Raw genomic sequence first — 16,702 nt, forward strand, 5'->3', positions numbered from 1 at the left:
AAAGAAAGAAAGAAAAGATTAGCTGGGCATTGTGGTGGGTGCCATAGTCTCAGCTACTGAAGAGGCTCAGAAGGAGAATTGCTTGAGCCCAGGAGTTTGAGGTTGCTGTGAGCTAGGCTGAGGCCATGGCACTCTGGCCTGGGTGACAGAGTGAGACTCTGTTTCAAAAACAAACAAACAAACCCCCCACATACATAGAGACATACATAAAAGTTGCATCTATCATATCATAGCCAGGGATGTTATGTCAGTTCAGAATATTTAGGATACTAGAAATGAACTGGCCACATAGATCACTTAGTAGAATTCCATTTTCATTATTTTACAGATGAAAAAGCTGAGGCTGGCTCAGCACCCGTACCCAGTGAGTAAGGCACCAGCCACATAGACTGAAGGTGGCAGGCTCAAGCCTGGCCCCAGCCTGCTAGACAACGACAACTGCAACCAAAAAATAGCTGGGTGTTGTATTGGGCGCCTGTGGTCCCAGCTACTCGGTAGGCTGAGGCAAGAGAATCACTTGAGCCCAAGAGTTTGAGGTTGCTGTGAGCTGTGAAGCCACGGCATTCTACTGAGGGTGACATGGTGAGATTCTGTCTCAAAAAAAAAAAAAAAAAAAAGAAAAGAAAAAGAAAAAGCTGCGGCTCCAAGAGACAAACAAAAGCCTGAACTAGAATCCAGGGCTTTTGATCCTAGCTTGAGCTCTTTCCTTCATACCACACAACCTCTTACCTCACTTGCAACTGAAATTCTAGGGCTCTAGCTGTGCCCAGTGTACAGTAACACACTACGAAGCTTGAAAACCAAAACTCCAAACAGGCATATGCTCTGGTGCAGAGAGAAACAGTGAATGGCTCATGGGGGTAGCCTCTTTGAAAATGGGTCATCCTGCTCTGATAGAAGCAGGAGTCTGTTTCTCAAGGCCAGTGTGTGCAGCTGCAGGTGGGGGTGGGGAGTTAGGGCAAAGGGTAAGCTGACCCAGCAGAGGATATTTAAGTCAACACTCTTGCTCCAAACTCGTATTTCAGATTCTCCTCTCTAGCCAATCGCAGCTCATGCTTTCTTGCTCACACTACTCTCTCAGTTCTATTTCGAATCTGGGCTTGAGGTGCTTAAACAAGTTCTGTTCTCCTGGATCCCTCTGAGATGTGGGGGTTCCCTATGTGCTGCTGTAGCCTCACTGCTCAACTATGTAGGGGGTGAAGATGAACGAAGAGACCTAGGAGTCCCTTTCCTGGGGTATGACACCCCCCCACACAGACCTATCTGGAAGTTACCTATTCTGTTCATTCATATAACAAATGTTTTTGGGATTGTCATGAGCAAGAAGGCATTGAGAGGGACTGGGCTAACTGCCATTCATCCTTCAGCTCCCAAGGCAGATGTCATTTCCTGCAGGAAATCTGGAGGCCCCTAAGCCAACCTAGGGCCCCTGCGGTCTGCTCCCACAGTCCCCTTCACCCTAATCATCACATTTATTGCACTCTATTATCATTTGTTTAGTTTTCCTCCCTAGTAGAGGGAGTGGGCTCTGTGAGGGAAAAGGAGCTTTGCTTTCTTTAATGAACACTCGCTCTGAGCCCTGAGTGTAAGTGGCAGGTGCTCAGTACATACAGGAATGATTAGAACGGGAACCCTCTTAGAGGGGCTCACAGTCCACTCAGCAAGGACAGGGGCCAGTGCTTAAGCAGTGTAGGATCAGATGCAATGGGAGTCCAAAGGAGAAAAAGATAAAAATTTAGGAAAATTTCTAAATTTCCTAAACAAGGAATACTCACAGGGAACCTGAAAAATGTAGACATGCCAAGATGACCTGAGGGTATTTTAGGTGGATGTAGGAGAAATGTGAACAAGAAGCAGGAAAATTTAGAGCTGGTCTCACAAACTGTCCAGTTTGTCTGGAGTATAGGCTCACAGAGGAAAGAGTGTGTGAAGCCTCTGGGCCACCTGCAGCCATCCTGCCCGTAAAGGAAGCCTACGTTTTGCAGAACGTCGAAAAAGAAAATCCTATAACCTTGTATCCCTTTTATAATTCCACTGCCAGAAACCCTTTCTTATGTCAATCTTATATTCTTCATATTTTAATATTAGTTATTTCCTCCTGCTTTGTTCTCAGAGGACCAAGATAGACTAATCACTACTCTGAATAGAAAGAAGGAGGCTTTGTGGCTTTAAACATTTCTGGCCAAGCGCAGTGGCTCAAGACTATAATTCCAGCATAGCACTTTAGGAGGCTAAGGCAGGAGGATCACTTCACCAGCCTGTGCAACTTAGTAAGACCCTGTGGCTATAAAACTAAAATTTAAAAAATTAGCCGTGTGAGCTGGCATTCTTCCTTGCTTTCTATGAGATGCCATTCTTTTCCTTTTTCCTCCCCCTTCACTATCTTCCCTTCTCCCTGCTCTCTGCTCTCTTCTCTCTCTTTTTCATCTCTTCCCCCATTCTCTTTCCTTTTTGTAATATAAAATAAACTTACGCTCTTATATCCTAAAAAAAAAAAATAGCTATGTGTGGTGGCACAAGTTTATACTCCCAGCTATTCAGGAGGTTGAGGTAGAAGGATGACTTGAGCCCAAGAGTTCAAGGCTGTAGTAAGCTACAATCATGCCACCGCCTAGGTGACAGAGCAAGACCTTGTATCTTTAAAAACAATTATTTCAAAGTATCACAAAACAGGGAAACTGTCATATTACTGGGAAAGAAGCTGGCACCGGCTACAGTGTATGCTGTGTGCAAACCTGAGACCAGTCCACATTCCCTTGACCCTGTGTGCTCGAATGCCACACAGTTGCTCTTAGGAAGCACATTATTACACCAAATTATTTTGAGCTGTTAGACTGAAACAATAAATCACATGTATTTTAGAAGCTAGGTTAAGGATGGCAAGCGAAAACAGATCCGCAGTGTTACAGAAGGACAATTAAACTTAGAACAAATGTGATTCATGAAACATTGTCTGCATTATCTCTGCTCTGAACCCTTCAATAATAGAGTATATTTAGAATCAGCATCACTCAGAACAAAGAATAGGTAACAAGCCAGAACGGCAAAAATAAAGGGTCGACCTAAATTAACATTAGTGAGTGAAGGTCGCGCACGATAGGGGCTCTGATGATAGATACGGCAGTTGTAGCCATGGGGTTCTTATAGGACTGACTTTGGAAATGTCAGGGGTGTCTGGTAAGGAGGATTCCAGCATAAGAGGTACTATGACATCAAAAGACCTTGGGCTCTGACTGACAATGGGGGCAGGTGCTGGAGAGAGCTAAGGAGTTTAATTTGATCCACACCATGCCTAATCCATTTCCTGTTCTCTTCCACAGCTTATCATCTGGGAGAAATTCTAACAGGAAGACACTGACAAGGGAGATGCCAACCACAAAGGCCACAGAGAGTGCATTTAGTCCCTCGGTGGCCCAAGGGAAAAGGAACAGTTGGTTCACATCCCCCCCCACCAACCCCCCAATGTGCCACATCCTCCCACCCAACTGTCCTCACTGGCCTTGCATTCACCAGCTATTTCCTCCTCAGAGAAATATTTTTAACTTTTAGTCTTCCCTTGAAGGTCACTCAGGAACCCTTCAGAAGGGACACTCAACAATAACATTAACTCACCAGTCCCTTCTTGACTGCCTGGCACCTTTGCCCCTGTCCACCGCCTGTGAACCCAGGCTCCTTGATCAGAGGCATGTACGCAGTGGCCTCTGGGGATACCTGCACTTAATGGTGGGAAGGGAGGAGGCAACAGTGACCTGCAGGCCTGGCGCCTATGCAGGGGCTCTGAGGTCAGAATGCACATATCAACCTTCAGAGCCCCACCCGCCCACATAGGGTGATTGCAGAAAACACAGCAGTGTCTGGTCCACCGCACCCCCAGGATGCCTCTCCTCCCCTCTAACTGCATATTTTTACAGGAGCAGACTCTTCGTTGCCATTTACTGCAGATTCCCATCTGAACTCAACTAGGGCTCCACAGTCCAAAAGGAATGGAGTTAAGAGACTAGAAGGCACCTCTCCATAAACCACAGCCACTTTCTCTGTGTCCTGGTACCATTGACATGGGCTTGGAGCACCTGGCCATAGCACATCCCCCAAAAGGTGTCATAGTCTCAGTTTCCAGGAAAGCTGCTTACTAGGACACCTGCAGCAGATGGGAATGCTCAGTTATAGGGTTAGCCTGTTGGTTGCAACAGAAGCTTTGGAATTGAATGGATGTAAGTTCGAATCCCTGCTCAGCTTTTACCAGTTGTGCAACTTTAGACTCCAGAAAATTGCTCCTCTGCCTAGTAACCAGAGGAATTCTTTTTAAAAATAGGCATAAAGATTAGTTACGTATTTCTTACTCAGAACTTATACAATTGCCACATCTAAGGAGGAGTATGGAGGACAGTTGTCTGAAACTTTATCCTGGGAGGAAGTAAAGTTGTTTTTCCAGTGTGGGATTTTTGGGGTCTAGGTTTCTATTTTTTTTCTTTTTCTTTCTCTTTTTTTTTTTTTTTTGAGACAGAGCCTCAAGCTGTCCCCCTGGGTAGAATGCCGTGGCATCACAGCTCACAGCAACCTCCAACTCCTGGGCTCAAGTGAATGTCCTGCCTCAGCCTCCCAAGTAGCTGGGACCACAGGCGCCTGCCACAATGCCCGGCTATTTTTTGGTTGCAGCCATAGTTGTTTGGTGGGCCTGAGCTGGATTCAAACCCACCACCTTAGGTGTATGTGGCTGGCGCCTTAGCCACTTGAGCCACAGGCGCCGAGCCTAGGTTTCTATTATAGATATATCATTTCAGCCTTTTATGAATGAATCAAAGGATGTTTTATAAGAGCTTCTAGGCTTGGCACCTGTAGCTCAGCAGCTAGCGCACTGCCACATACACTGGAGCTGGTAGGTTCAAATCCAGCCTGGACCTGCCAAACAACAATGACAACTACAACCAATAAATAGCCAGGCATTGTGGTGGGTGCCTGTAGTCCCAGGTACTTGGGAAACTGAGGCAAGAGAATCGCTTAAGCCCAAGATTTGGAGGTTGCTGTGAGCTGTGACACTATAGCACTCTACCTAGGGCAACATAGTGAGACTCTGTCTAAAAAAAAAAAAAAAAAAAGAGCTTCTATGAGTGGGAAAGTTCATCAAAATAGTGCCATGCACACAGAGTACATGTTCTAAATAGAATCTACTATATAAAATTCACTTTTTCAAAATAAATAAAAGACGTTCCCTTTTCAAAACATTAATCAGATTGTTAGTTAAATATCTAAATTCTTAAGCACATTTAAAATGAGGTTTCAAAATAAGTCAAATAAGGTTTTACGGTTTAAATTTTTGTTTTACCAAGTATCTTCAGCAACTTGTCTACTGAACACACACTGAGGTTTGCTCTAAGGGCTGGGTTACCAACTTTGACTGTCCTGTAAGCTTCCTTTAGGGTCCACTCTGAGAGTCACTGTGGTGCTCAGGCCAAAATTAAAACACGCAAGGAAAGCCCTTTGAAAATTTTAAAGCACTAGCTATGTGCTAGATATTTATTATGAATATTAAATATCATTTCTAGAGTGTGCAGCCTGGAATTTGCTTCAAAATAATGGAGGGAGGAATAAATGAAGTAAAATTGGGCATAAGTTAGTAATTGTTGAAATGGGATGTTCATTATATTAATTGACCTCTTTCGTGTATGTTTGAAATTCTCCACAATAAAATGACGTGGAGCCCTCTTCATTTTGTAGGTGAGAAAAACTAGTTCAGAGAGGTTAAGTGACCTTCTCCAAGTCACACAGCTAGCTGCAGAGCCAGGAGCCAAAATTCTGAACTCCCAGCTCTGGGCTCCTACTCTGGCCCAGCAACACCGGCCTCAGGCAGAAATGGGTTCCTCTGGCTGCCCTTCCAAATATTCCCAAGTTCTTCAAGCTCCCACTCGTGTCTGGGAGGATGCTTAGGAAAAGGAGAGGTGGAGGAGGCGGGTGGACAAACCTGGAGCTAGGAGAGCAGAACTCCAGCCAGAGCCCGAGCGCCCTGGGGGCGGAGGAGGAGGGACGGTTCTTTCCGGGCCTTCTAGGTCACTGCCACGTGCAGCAAGAGTGCCCAGAGAGCCTGACCTTGGCGGGTGAGGTCGGCTTATTCTGCCCCCTCCTACCACCTATAACCTTTACAGCCCACCTCCCTGCTGCTGAAATGTCAGGGCTCTGGGAGAGGTTCCGGGATTCCAGGCGTCCGGGAAAGCGGATTGGAGGCAAATTTTAGCTACCTTGGGGCACGGAGTTGGGGGCCGGGGGCGGGTCTATGCAGGGGAGCTACCTAAAATGGAACTACCTACAGTGGAACTACAGAGTTTGGAGCGGCCCGGGGAAACAAGGTCCGCGTGGGCGAACTGAGAAGATACAGGGTGGGGGAGCCGGCAGCAGCTCAGCCCCCCCTGCCAGGTTGGGAAGCAAAACCAGAAGTCTGAGGTCCCCGTTCTTCGTGGGGGGCAGGGGGAACTTCTGAGTGTCCAAGTCCTTCGGGCTTTGACCGCTAGAAAAACTGGGCACTTGGCACCCGTGTCAGGTGCCTGGAAAACTGCGCTAGGAGGACACGGCCGCGCTTGAGTTGTGGGTGCTCCAAACCCCAAGCCGATGGCGCGGGGATGCGAACAGAGGACGACCCCCCCTAGTGTGGGGGATGGAGACTGTGGCCCCCTAAGTCTTCTGTCTCATTCTGGGGCCTTGTCACCTTTGGGTGGGTTTGGGGACTTGAAGGCCTCCCACCTCCAACCGCCCTGGCACAGATCACAGACTGGCATCCTTGGATTCCCCCCTTTTCTTCCCATTCTGGTCCACAAGCTGCCGCTCTGAGGAGCCCTCAGAATCTCGCCTGCGTCTCCTCCGGGCTCCCTGTGCCTGGCCTTCCCTCACCTGCCAGTGCAAATTTAGGTCTCTCTAAGGAGCTACTCGCCCGTAGTCCCTACTTTCCCCAAGCGCCAAAGGGCACTAGCCTCAGGTGTCCCCCGCCCAAGGGTGCGGAGACCTCTCAGCCCTAAACTGACAGTCCGTCTGCCCCAGGAAACTTGGAGTGCTGCGGACCCAGAGCTATGGATCCGCTCGTGTAGACGCTGCTCTTCGCCCGGCGCCGCCGCGCGCCCCTGCCCCCGCCTCTGCCCCGACCCCGGCCACGGCCCCGGCCCCGGCCCCGGGAAGCCTCACCATCTCGGCAGCTCTCCTCGCCGGCTCGCCTCCCAGCTGGGCCTGCCCACCCCAACTGCTCCAGATACAGCCGCCTCCGCTGTTGTGACACACTGGGAGGGAGGGGGCCGGGGACAGACATGCTGGGCCAGCAGCTGCCCTGCAGCATCACAGTGCAAGGGAGGGGAGGGACCGGCCAGGTCACAATGGCTCTTCCCCGCCCACCGGCAGCTCCAGTCTCCCGGGCCACCCGGGCGCCGCGGGTCTTCCCGGAGCAGCCCCTAGAGCTGCGCGGCGGCGCGCCAGGGGGACTGCGCGGTCGTCGGGTTCCTAGCAGCTGGGCAGGGGAGGCGGCGCTGTTGCTCAAGCGCACGTGCGCTCAACACACAGCCCGTGACATCAGCGGTCACAACTCCATCTGCTCTGGAAAACAACATGAAAATGCTGAGACAAATTGTTGAAGTCACTCCCAACCCAGGAGAGGGTCGGGGTGGCCGGGGCTCGAGTGGAGCTCACCAGCGGGAGGGGCAGGATCCAGCGTGTGCTGGGCAAGCTGCTGAGCCTCGGCCCCAAGCCGGGTCTGCTCCCTCCGAGGCCCGACTGGCTGAGAATCAAGTGAGACGACGCCAGACAGCTCCCGGTGCACAGCAGGTGCTCCGTCCTCCTCTGCGCCTGCTTTTACTACTGGATCAGTGCTCTCCCCACACCCCATTATTTTCAAACCTCTCCCCTCGATCCTTTCCTAGTTTTAAGTCCCAAATGGACACACATCACCTCTCCTATGTACTCCAGCGCTGACATCAGGCCTCCCCCTGCCTCATTGCCTAGTAGCATCGCACCATGGCCACGGATGGTGCTGAAGGGCCGGGAATTGCCCCAGTTGAGAAGTGGTGGGAAGAAAACACCTGGCCTTGGTTAAGAGCCGCTCTTTTTTTTTTTTTTTGAGACGGAGCCTCAAGCTGTCCCCCTGGGTAGAGGGCCATGGTATCACGCTCACAGCAACCTCCAACTTCTGGGCTCAAGCGAGTCTCCTGCCTCAGCCTCCCAAGTAGCTGGGACTACAGCGCCCGCCACAACACCTGGCCATTTTTTGGTTGCAGCCATCATTGTTGTTTGGCGGGCCCGGGCTGGGGATAAGAGCCGCTCTTTACACTTTTGTTTTTGAGACAGAGCCTCAGGCTATGACCCTGGGTAGAGTGCTTGGCATCACAGCTCACAGCAACCTCCAACTCCAATCGCTTAAGCGATTCTCTTACCTCAGCCTCCCAAGTAGCTGGGACTACAGGTGCCCACCACAATGCCCAGCTTTTTCTTGGTTGTAGTTGTCATTGTTGTTTGGCAGGCCCCAGCTGGATTCGAACCCGCCAGCTCAGGTGTGTCTGGTGCCTTAGCGGCTTGAGCTAAAGGCACCCAGCCACCTCTTTACACTTTTTATCAACCTTTCCTCCACTCCTCTCCCTTTGTCCCATTGGGTGTTGAGCTGGATAGTCTCACTGCAGAATTCCCCACCAGGGGCTAATTCTTCTGAGGATGTAACCCCTTTTCTCACCTCTCTACACTTTCTTTAAACAACTGACCTCCGGGAACCAAGTCACTGCAGACGAAGTCATAGTTTCTCCTCCAGCACCGCTCAGTAGATTAGAGCTGCTGTCACCACACCCCATGACTGTCCGTGGTTCCAAACAGTCTGAGGTCACCTTCCCTTTCCCTCCTAAGAGATACCTATCTCTGGCCGGGAGAGAAATGAGAACAGGTTTTTCCTCATCTACACAGCAATTTGTTCTGCTGACCACTCATTCCCATATAGTCCTGTTTATATAGTTTATAGAGGGTAAGACATGTGTCTTAATCGTCTTTGCATCTGAGAGATTACTAAACACGATCCATTACCCATTGATACATATGATACTTAGTAAATTATCAGTTGAATTTTGTCTATCTTATCATGTAAGATCCTGAAAATTAAGAATCATGATTAAACTGACTGTGCTAAGTACTTGGTAGATGCTTAACAAAGCATGATGATTATTAATACATATTTACTTCCCTTTGAAATCACATAGTATATTCTCTCTCTCTCTCTCTCTCTTCTTTTTTTTTTTTTGAGACAGAGTCTCAAACTGTCACCCTGCGTAGAGTGTCATGTCGTCGCAACTCACAGCAACCTCAAACTTTTGGGCTTAAGTCATTCTCTTGCCTCAGCCTCCCTAGTAGCTGGGACTACAGGCGCCCACCACAATGCCTGGCTATTTTTTGATTAGTTATTGTTGTTTAGCAGGCCAGGCTGGATTCAAACCCGCCAGCTCTAGTGCATGTGGCTGGTGCCCCAGCCTCTTGAGCTACAGGCGCCGAGCCCACATACCATATTCTACTACTTCTTCTGTGGTATATATTCATTACTTTCTGCTTTGGATTGTAGGAGTGCGTGTGTGTGTTTAAACATTCCTACAAAACTGCAACTCTATTTATCTTGGTGTCCTCCCCATCAGAAGTAGCTAGTCAGCTACATCAGACATACTCAGTAAACAGTGATGAATAAGTTCAATTATTGAGTTCTGCTTATGAATCAACAGGTCATGAACAGGTTGTTAAAGTCTCCAGATAAGGCTGATGGTGATGATGCCAGCAGTGATGGTGCAGTGAAATTGACCTTCCTTATAATGACTTTCATGAATCACCTCCTCTTTCCTCTTTATGGAACTTAGGGCTGGGCAGAGCTATGACCACATCATAAATGCTAAATATAGTATCTTTTGGTTCCAGGGAGATAAAAAGAAGTTGACTGTTCTGGACTAAATTGTGTCCCCTACCAAATTCATATATGAAAGCCTTAACCCACAATGTGACTATATTTGGTGACAGAGCCTTTAAGGAAGTGACTAAGATTAAGTAGGTCATAAGGGTATAGCCCTAACCCAGTAAAACTGGTGTTCTTTTAAGAAAAGGAAGAGACACCAGGAGTGTGTGCAGGCATGGAGACCAGGCGCTGTGAGCACACAGCACGAGAGCAGCCATCTGTACACCAAGGAGAGAGGCTTCAGGAGAAACCAGCTCTGCCAACCAACACTTTGAACTTGGACTTCCAGCCTCCAGAACTGTGAGAAAATAAATTTCTGTGGTTTAAGCCACCCGGTCTATGGTATTTAATTATGACAGATCTAGCAAACTCAGACAGTAGTCTTACAGTCTTTGGAGTAAAAAAATGTCTATTTCTTTAGGGTTTTTGAGTCCTCTCTCTGCAAATTATTTGACTCGGCTTCCCAGATCTATTAGTGATCCTTCCCCCCATCCCACCCCTCCACTTTCTTCCCTGAGTAAAAGTTTGGAAAGGAGAAGGATCATGTTTTCTTAAGTCTCCGTGATGTTTAATTTTATATGTTAACTAGACTGGGCCACTAGGTGCATGGACCTTGGTCACACATTACTAAGGGTGTGTCTGTGAGGGTGTTTCTGTATGAGATTAACATTCGAATGAGCAGACCCAGTAAGGCAGATGGCCTTCCTCAGTGTGGATAGGCTTCATCCAGTCAGCTGAAGAACAGAATAGAACACAAAGTCTGAGTAAGAGGGAACTTCTGCCTGCCTAGCTGTTTGAGCAATAACACTGGTCTCTCCCTACTCTTGGACTAGAACTCACACCATTGGCTCTCCTGGTTCTCAGGCCTGCTGACTCAACCTGGAACTGCACCAGCTCTCCTGGTTCTCCAGCATGCCAACTGCAGATCTTGGGACTTCTCAACTCCCAGAATTGCTTGTAATAAATCTCTAGATAGCTAGATATGTAGGTATCTCCTACTGGTTCTGTTTCTCTGGGGGACCTTAATACAGTCCCCTTTTTGCAGATGGAGAAACAAAGTCAAACCCAGGCTGTTTATGATAAAGCAATTATGTATACTGTGTGATTTAGGCCTTTTAAAGAACTTACCCCCACCTCTCCCACCTTCCCATTAGCATGTGTAAATCTATTTCTTCTTGTATTAATTTTTGTGCTATGAGGTCATAATGTCAAACATAATAATTACAGTTATAGCCTAAAAACTTGACTCCTACTCATTTGAGTGGGAAGTGAGAATTTCTATCCATTGCCCAGGAAAAGAGTTAGTCTTCATGATATTTATATATTGATTATTTATGCAATATTTCCTGAAACATCACTTTTTATGTGCCAAACAATGTGCTAATGACTTTTATTCTTCACAATAAACCTCTGAAATTAAATTTTTATTATCTCTATTCTACAGATGACAAATCAAGACTTAGACATGTTAACTCTTATTCTTGATCACATAATGGGCAAGAGGTAGAGCTGGGCTTTACACTCAGGGAGTCTGACAGCAGAGCTGAGCTCAGCTGGAACCGAAGGGCAGACCTTGTATACAGAGAGAGGGCTTATCCTTGTTCTCTTAGCGGAGATTTTGGAAGCCCAGATCTCTGGGATGGTGCGTCCAGGGGAGCAGGTGATAAAGATGGAGCTCACCATGCAGGGAGACTATTCATTTCTAGGCACCCACACAGCCCGTGAATTCCAGAGAGCAAATATTTTCTTAGAATCAGATTATCTAGATTCAAGAACTTTTCCTATGTATTTAACTTTGGTTATCTCCACCACCTTCACATTTATATATTAGCATTCCAGCTGTGTCTCAAATGTTCTTCTTCCTTCAAGGGAAGAGAAGGATGAACATTTTGGCCATTGCATCACTGACAAAGAGCTTCCCCTTTGAGGTCCACATGGTTTTCAGCAGCTGTAATCAAGAGATCACCAGAGCAGCGCCTGTGGCTCAGTGAGTAGGGCGCTGGCCCCATATACTAAGGGTGGTGGGTTTGAACCTGGCCCCAGCCAAACTGCAAACAAAAAATAGCCGGGTGTTATGGTGGGCATCTGTAGTCCTAGCTACTGGGGAGGCTGAGGCAAGAGAATCGCCTAAGCCCAAGAGCTGGAGGTGGCTGTGAGCTGTGATGCCACAGCACTCTACTGAGGGTGACAAAGTAAGACTCTATCTGTAAATAAATAAATAAATAAATAAAACAAAATAATAACCAGTTAGCATACAATGGAAGGGGGCCACAGTGAGACTCTGTCTGGGAAAAAAAAATTTAATACAAAAACTAAGAAAATGCTGTGAAGGCTATGTTAACCAGCTTGATGAAAATATTTCAAATTGTATATAAAATCAGCAGATTGTACCCATGATTGCATTAATGTACACAGCTGTACATTAAAAAAAATTACACAGCTGTACATTAAAAAAAAAAAAAAGGAGAGATTACCAAAGAAAAAAGTGAATCCCAGGACAAATTTGGGCCACACGATCCAGATTGCCCTTCTCCCAGGCAATTCCCTTTCCAAAGCCAACCTTGGAGGGCCTGGATTGTTGTGTTGTAAGCTGGGGAAGGCAACGTTCTCCTCTGATTCTTCCCCTGCTCCCATTCCTCCCAACTGGTTGCTGTCAGAGACGGCAACCTTCAGAGCATCATCTCCTCCCCTTAGCTTTTGAGCCCTGTTACATTCACATGCCCTGGTGGGGGGTTTCTGTAAACTAACATCAGGAAGTCACAAAGAACTCAGCAGAAATACGAGGCTGTGAGCACTTAAAGCTAAAGTCGGGAACAAGTTACAAAGTGCTGAGAACATTAAGTTGGGGGACTCAGAAAAAACTCATCTCCACACCTTGGCCTTAGCTAAGTCCCCAAGCCCTGGCCCTCACTGCACCCAAGGTTCTATTACAGATCAGTTAACCTCCTTCTTCCACTGCCAGCTCCTAAAAAAGCATGGGAAGGTCTGTGTGGGATAGAGTGGCACCACAGGAAAGATAAAACAGTTCATATTATCTCCTCTCTGAGGCCTTAGTACCCCTGTCAGGGGTGTCTAAACCTTTTTCTTCTCAGCCACAAATTGGAAGAATAAGAGTTGCCTTGGGTTACATATTAAATACACAAACATTTACACGGAAGTTGATGAGCAAAAAAAGGTCCCTGCATACTTTTTGTGATATCTAACACCACAGATAAGCAAAAACAATCCTTACATCATCAGGAGGTAGGTTAATGAGTACAAATATACAGTTAGGTAGAAGGAAAAAGTTCTCATGCTTGATAGCAGAGGAGGGTAGCTAGAGCTGTTGTGTATTTCAAAATAGCTAGAAGAGAAGATTTGAAATGTTCCCATAGAAACAATAAATACCCACAGTGATGGACACCCCACTTACACAGTCTCTGTATGTAACAAAATATCACAGGTACCGCCATAAATATGTACAAAGATGCATCAATAAAAATATTGAAAAGTAGGTATGGAGGTGACTTAATTTTCTTTCGTGGCCCCAAGGTGACAGCCGGCTAGATACACAGTAATTAATTCTTCACCTTTCTGGCTATTTCTCTCCTGTCAGTCACTGACTGAAACCTTTGGTTGCATTGTCTCACTTTTTCTCAGTTGTTTCACGTGTTGCTATAAGTATTGCTATGGGTTTAGTCTTTCTGGAGCACATCCTGGTGGTGCAGGACAAGCACAGGAAACTATTTTCCCTGTTGATGTTGTAGAGCCCCTTTCAGAAACTGTCCCCCAAACATAACACAGACAAGAAATAACAGCACTGTCTCCCTATCTGATTTACCTGGCACTTGGTGCCATCACAGCATTTTCACCTGCGATCTGTTTAGAGCTGGGTTATTCATATCATCAAAAAAGTTGAGAGTAGCTTGTAGCCAATCTTGGCTATTGGAATCAATTGACAACAGTGTCCTTTACCTGTAAGCTACACACGAAAATCAACTCCCCAGTCTCAGATTTGCAGTCCTTGTATCACGGTCTCTTGCTGGTTCTGACACAGTCCCACTCTTTCTAGGAGTCTCTTTTAAGAATTATTTTACTAGATGAATACTCAGTCTAACTCAGTGGATATGACCTTGGAACATCCATAATTACCCACTTAAAGATCAAGGTACCATATGCTGTGTGTTTTTTAGTTGTTCGTGGGGGCAAAAACACTTTCTATGTTGGCATTCCTACTTCGTGGGGCACCAATGAATGTATGCTGTGTGCTGGAAATAGACTAAAAGGTTCCTGTTGTTGTTGTCGTTATTATTATTATTTTGAGACCAAGTCTCACTCTGTTGCCCTGAGTGGAGTGCTATGGCATCATAGCTCACAGCAACCTCAAACTCTTGGGTTCAGCAACCCTCTTGCCACAGCCTCCTGACTAGGTGGGACTACAGGCGCCCACACCAATTCCTAGCTGTTTTTTTAGAGACAAGGATTTTGCTCTAGCTCAGGCTGATCTCTAACTCCTGGACTCAGGCAATCCACTGGCTTTGTCCTCCCAGAGTGCTAGGAGTACAGATGTGAGATACCATGCCCAGCCAAAGTTCCTATCATTATAGCATGGTAAGTATGTTTGTAAATGTTTGCATAAAATACTTTCTGTATAAACCAGTTTGTTAGGTTTTCTGCTGGGGTAATTAGGACTCTTGCAATTTCTTCTTCCTCTCTCTCCTACCAACATGGTGCTCTACTGCCAGCATGAGTAGGCGGCAGGACACAGCTTCAGTGGTCAATCTGTTTGCCTTGGTTTTTAGTATGATATTTGGTAGAATACTATTGACAAGAAAACATGTATGTTACATCACTGGAAAGAAGAAACAGTATAGTAGTTCAATTCCCAATATGTACCTTTGTTTAATTTTGTTTTAAGTAAAAATAAGAATCTGTATTGACTTTTCCCTTGGCTATTCTGGTTTTAAAGAATGAACTACAGGTCATGGGCTTTTCTGTACTGATAGGTTGTTTTACGTTGTTTTCAAAAAAGTACTTTTTTTTTTTGAGACAGAGTCTCACTTCACAGCCCTCAGTAGATTGCTGTGGTGTCATAGCTCACAGCAACCTCCAACTCCTGGGCTAAGGATTACAGGTGCCCACCACAACGCCTGGCTATTTTTTGTTGCAGTTTGGACGGGGCCGGGTTTGAACTTGCCACCCTCAATATATGGGGCCAGCGCCCTACCCACTGAGCCACAGGCACCGCCCTAAGAATAAAATCAAGTGAAGACAGAGGCAGGGACTGGTATGATACTGCCACACACCAAGAGACACCCAGAGCCACCAGAAGCTGGAACAAAGGAGGAAGGATGTTCCCCTAGATGCAGGGGTCCTCCAACTTTTTAAACAGGGGGCCAGTTCACTGTCCTTCAGACCGTTGGAGGGCTGGACTGTGGGCCCCAGGACGAGTCAGCTGCTAAGCAGGACAGGCAGCTGCGGCAAAAACACTTGGTGGGCTGGATTAATGTCCTCCGCGGGCCATAGTTTGAGGACGCCTGCCCTAGAGCCTTCAGAGGAGATACCTTGATCAACTTCTGGCCTCCAGAGCTATGTGAGAATACATTGCTATTGTTTTAAGCCGTAAATCTGTGGTAATTTATTACAGCAGTCCTAGGAAACATATACATACAGTTAGAAAGTGGATAATTTTGGAAGCTGAATAGATGATGATATTACATAGAAAAGAATGCAGAACCCATAATAGTAGATATAAGCTTATAATAAGCATCTACAAATGTATATTAAAGAGAATTCATGGACTATTTTCTTTTCATGTTTTCTTTTTTTGTTTGTTTGGTTTTTTAGGCAGAGTCTCACTCTATTGCTCCAGGCTAGAGTACCATGGCATCAGCCTAGCTCACAGCAACCTCCAACTCCTGGGCTCAAGTGATCCTCTTGCCTCAGCCTCTTGAGTAGCTGGGACTACAGGCACCCGCCACAGTATCCAGCTAATTTTCCTTTCTATCGTAGAGGTCTCACTCTTGCTCAGGTTGGTTTTGAACTCCTGAGCTCAAGAGATCCTCCGTCTGGGCCTCCCAGAGTGCTAGGTTTATAGACACGAGCCACCACATCCGGCTTTTAATGGGTCCTTTTTAGTAAAGTTATTTGAATGAAGGGAAACCATTTCCTATCTTACAAATATAACAAGTAGTGTGGAATGTTAAATAAACCTGAAAATAAAGTCCTATCATCCCAGGTGGCAGCAGAGCCAGGCTAGGACCTGACTATCTTTCAGTCTGGTGGGTTTGATTTTGGGGGTTTTGACTCAAGCAATACTGCCTCACAAATCCATTTTTAAAACTTGAGGACCCACCAAACCTCACCCATCTGTGCCCGTTTCCCTGCAATGGGCTCGTGCCTGTCTGTCAGGATAGATTCACACCTCCTGGTCCACAAGCCTCCAGCCTTCATCATCAGCCAAACAGAGTACTGTGTCACAAACCGTACTGCCTCCCCACTCAGGGCCCCCACTGTCCTCTTCTGCACTAAAAGCTAAGTCAGAGAGCATGTTATTTTTCAGCCTAGTGCTTGATTATTTTAAATAGCCCAGAGAAAGTGCTGATTTGCAATTGCCTGTGTAATGGTATACATAGTATACACAATTCCCTAGCGGACTGTGTGTCTGATTTAAATCTGATTTAACCCAATTAAATGCGCCTACATGCAAAAGTCAATATCTATTCAACCTATATATTTCCTGCAGCTATTTTAGTTTTAATATGTTTTAATAAAAAGACT

At 46.4% G+C, this 16,702-nt stretch overlaps 1 protein-coding gene across 1 annotated transcript in view; it reads right to left on the minus strand.

Annotated features, from left to right (window-relative positions):
* The window catches only part of TUBA8 (tubulin alpha 8), a 19,884-nt gene extending 12,531 nt beyond the window's left edge, over positions 1-7,353 (minus strand). The window contains exon 1 of the mRNA XM_003796439.3: positions 7,168-7,353. Within this exon, the coding sequence (XP_003796487.1) occupies positions 7,168-7,170 (3 nt within the window). The 5' untranslated portion in view covers positions 7,171-7,353. The remainder of the gene's footprint in view (positions 1-7,167) is intronic.
* Between the last annotated feature and the right edge of the window lie 9,349 nt (positions 7,354-16,702).

Source organism: Otolemur garnettii, unplaced genomic scaffold (genome assembly GCF_000181295.1).
Source record: "Otolemur garnettii isolate 467f Iridium unplaced genomic scaffold, OtoGar3 scaffold00104, whole genome shotgun sequence".
NCBI lineage: Eukaryota > Metazoa > Chordata > Mammalia > Primates > Galagidae > Otolemur > Otolemur garnettii.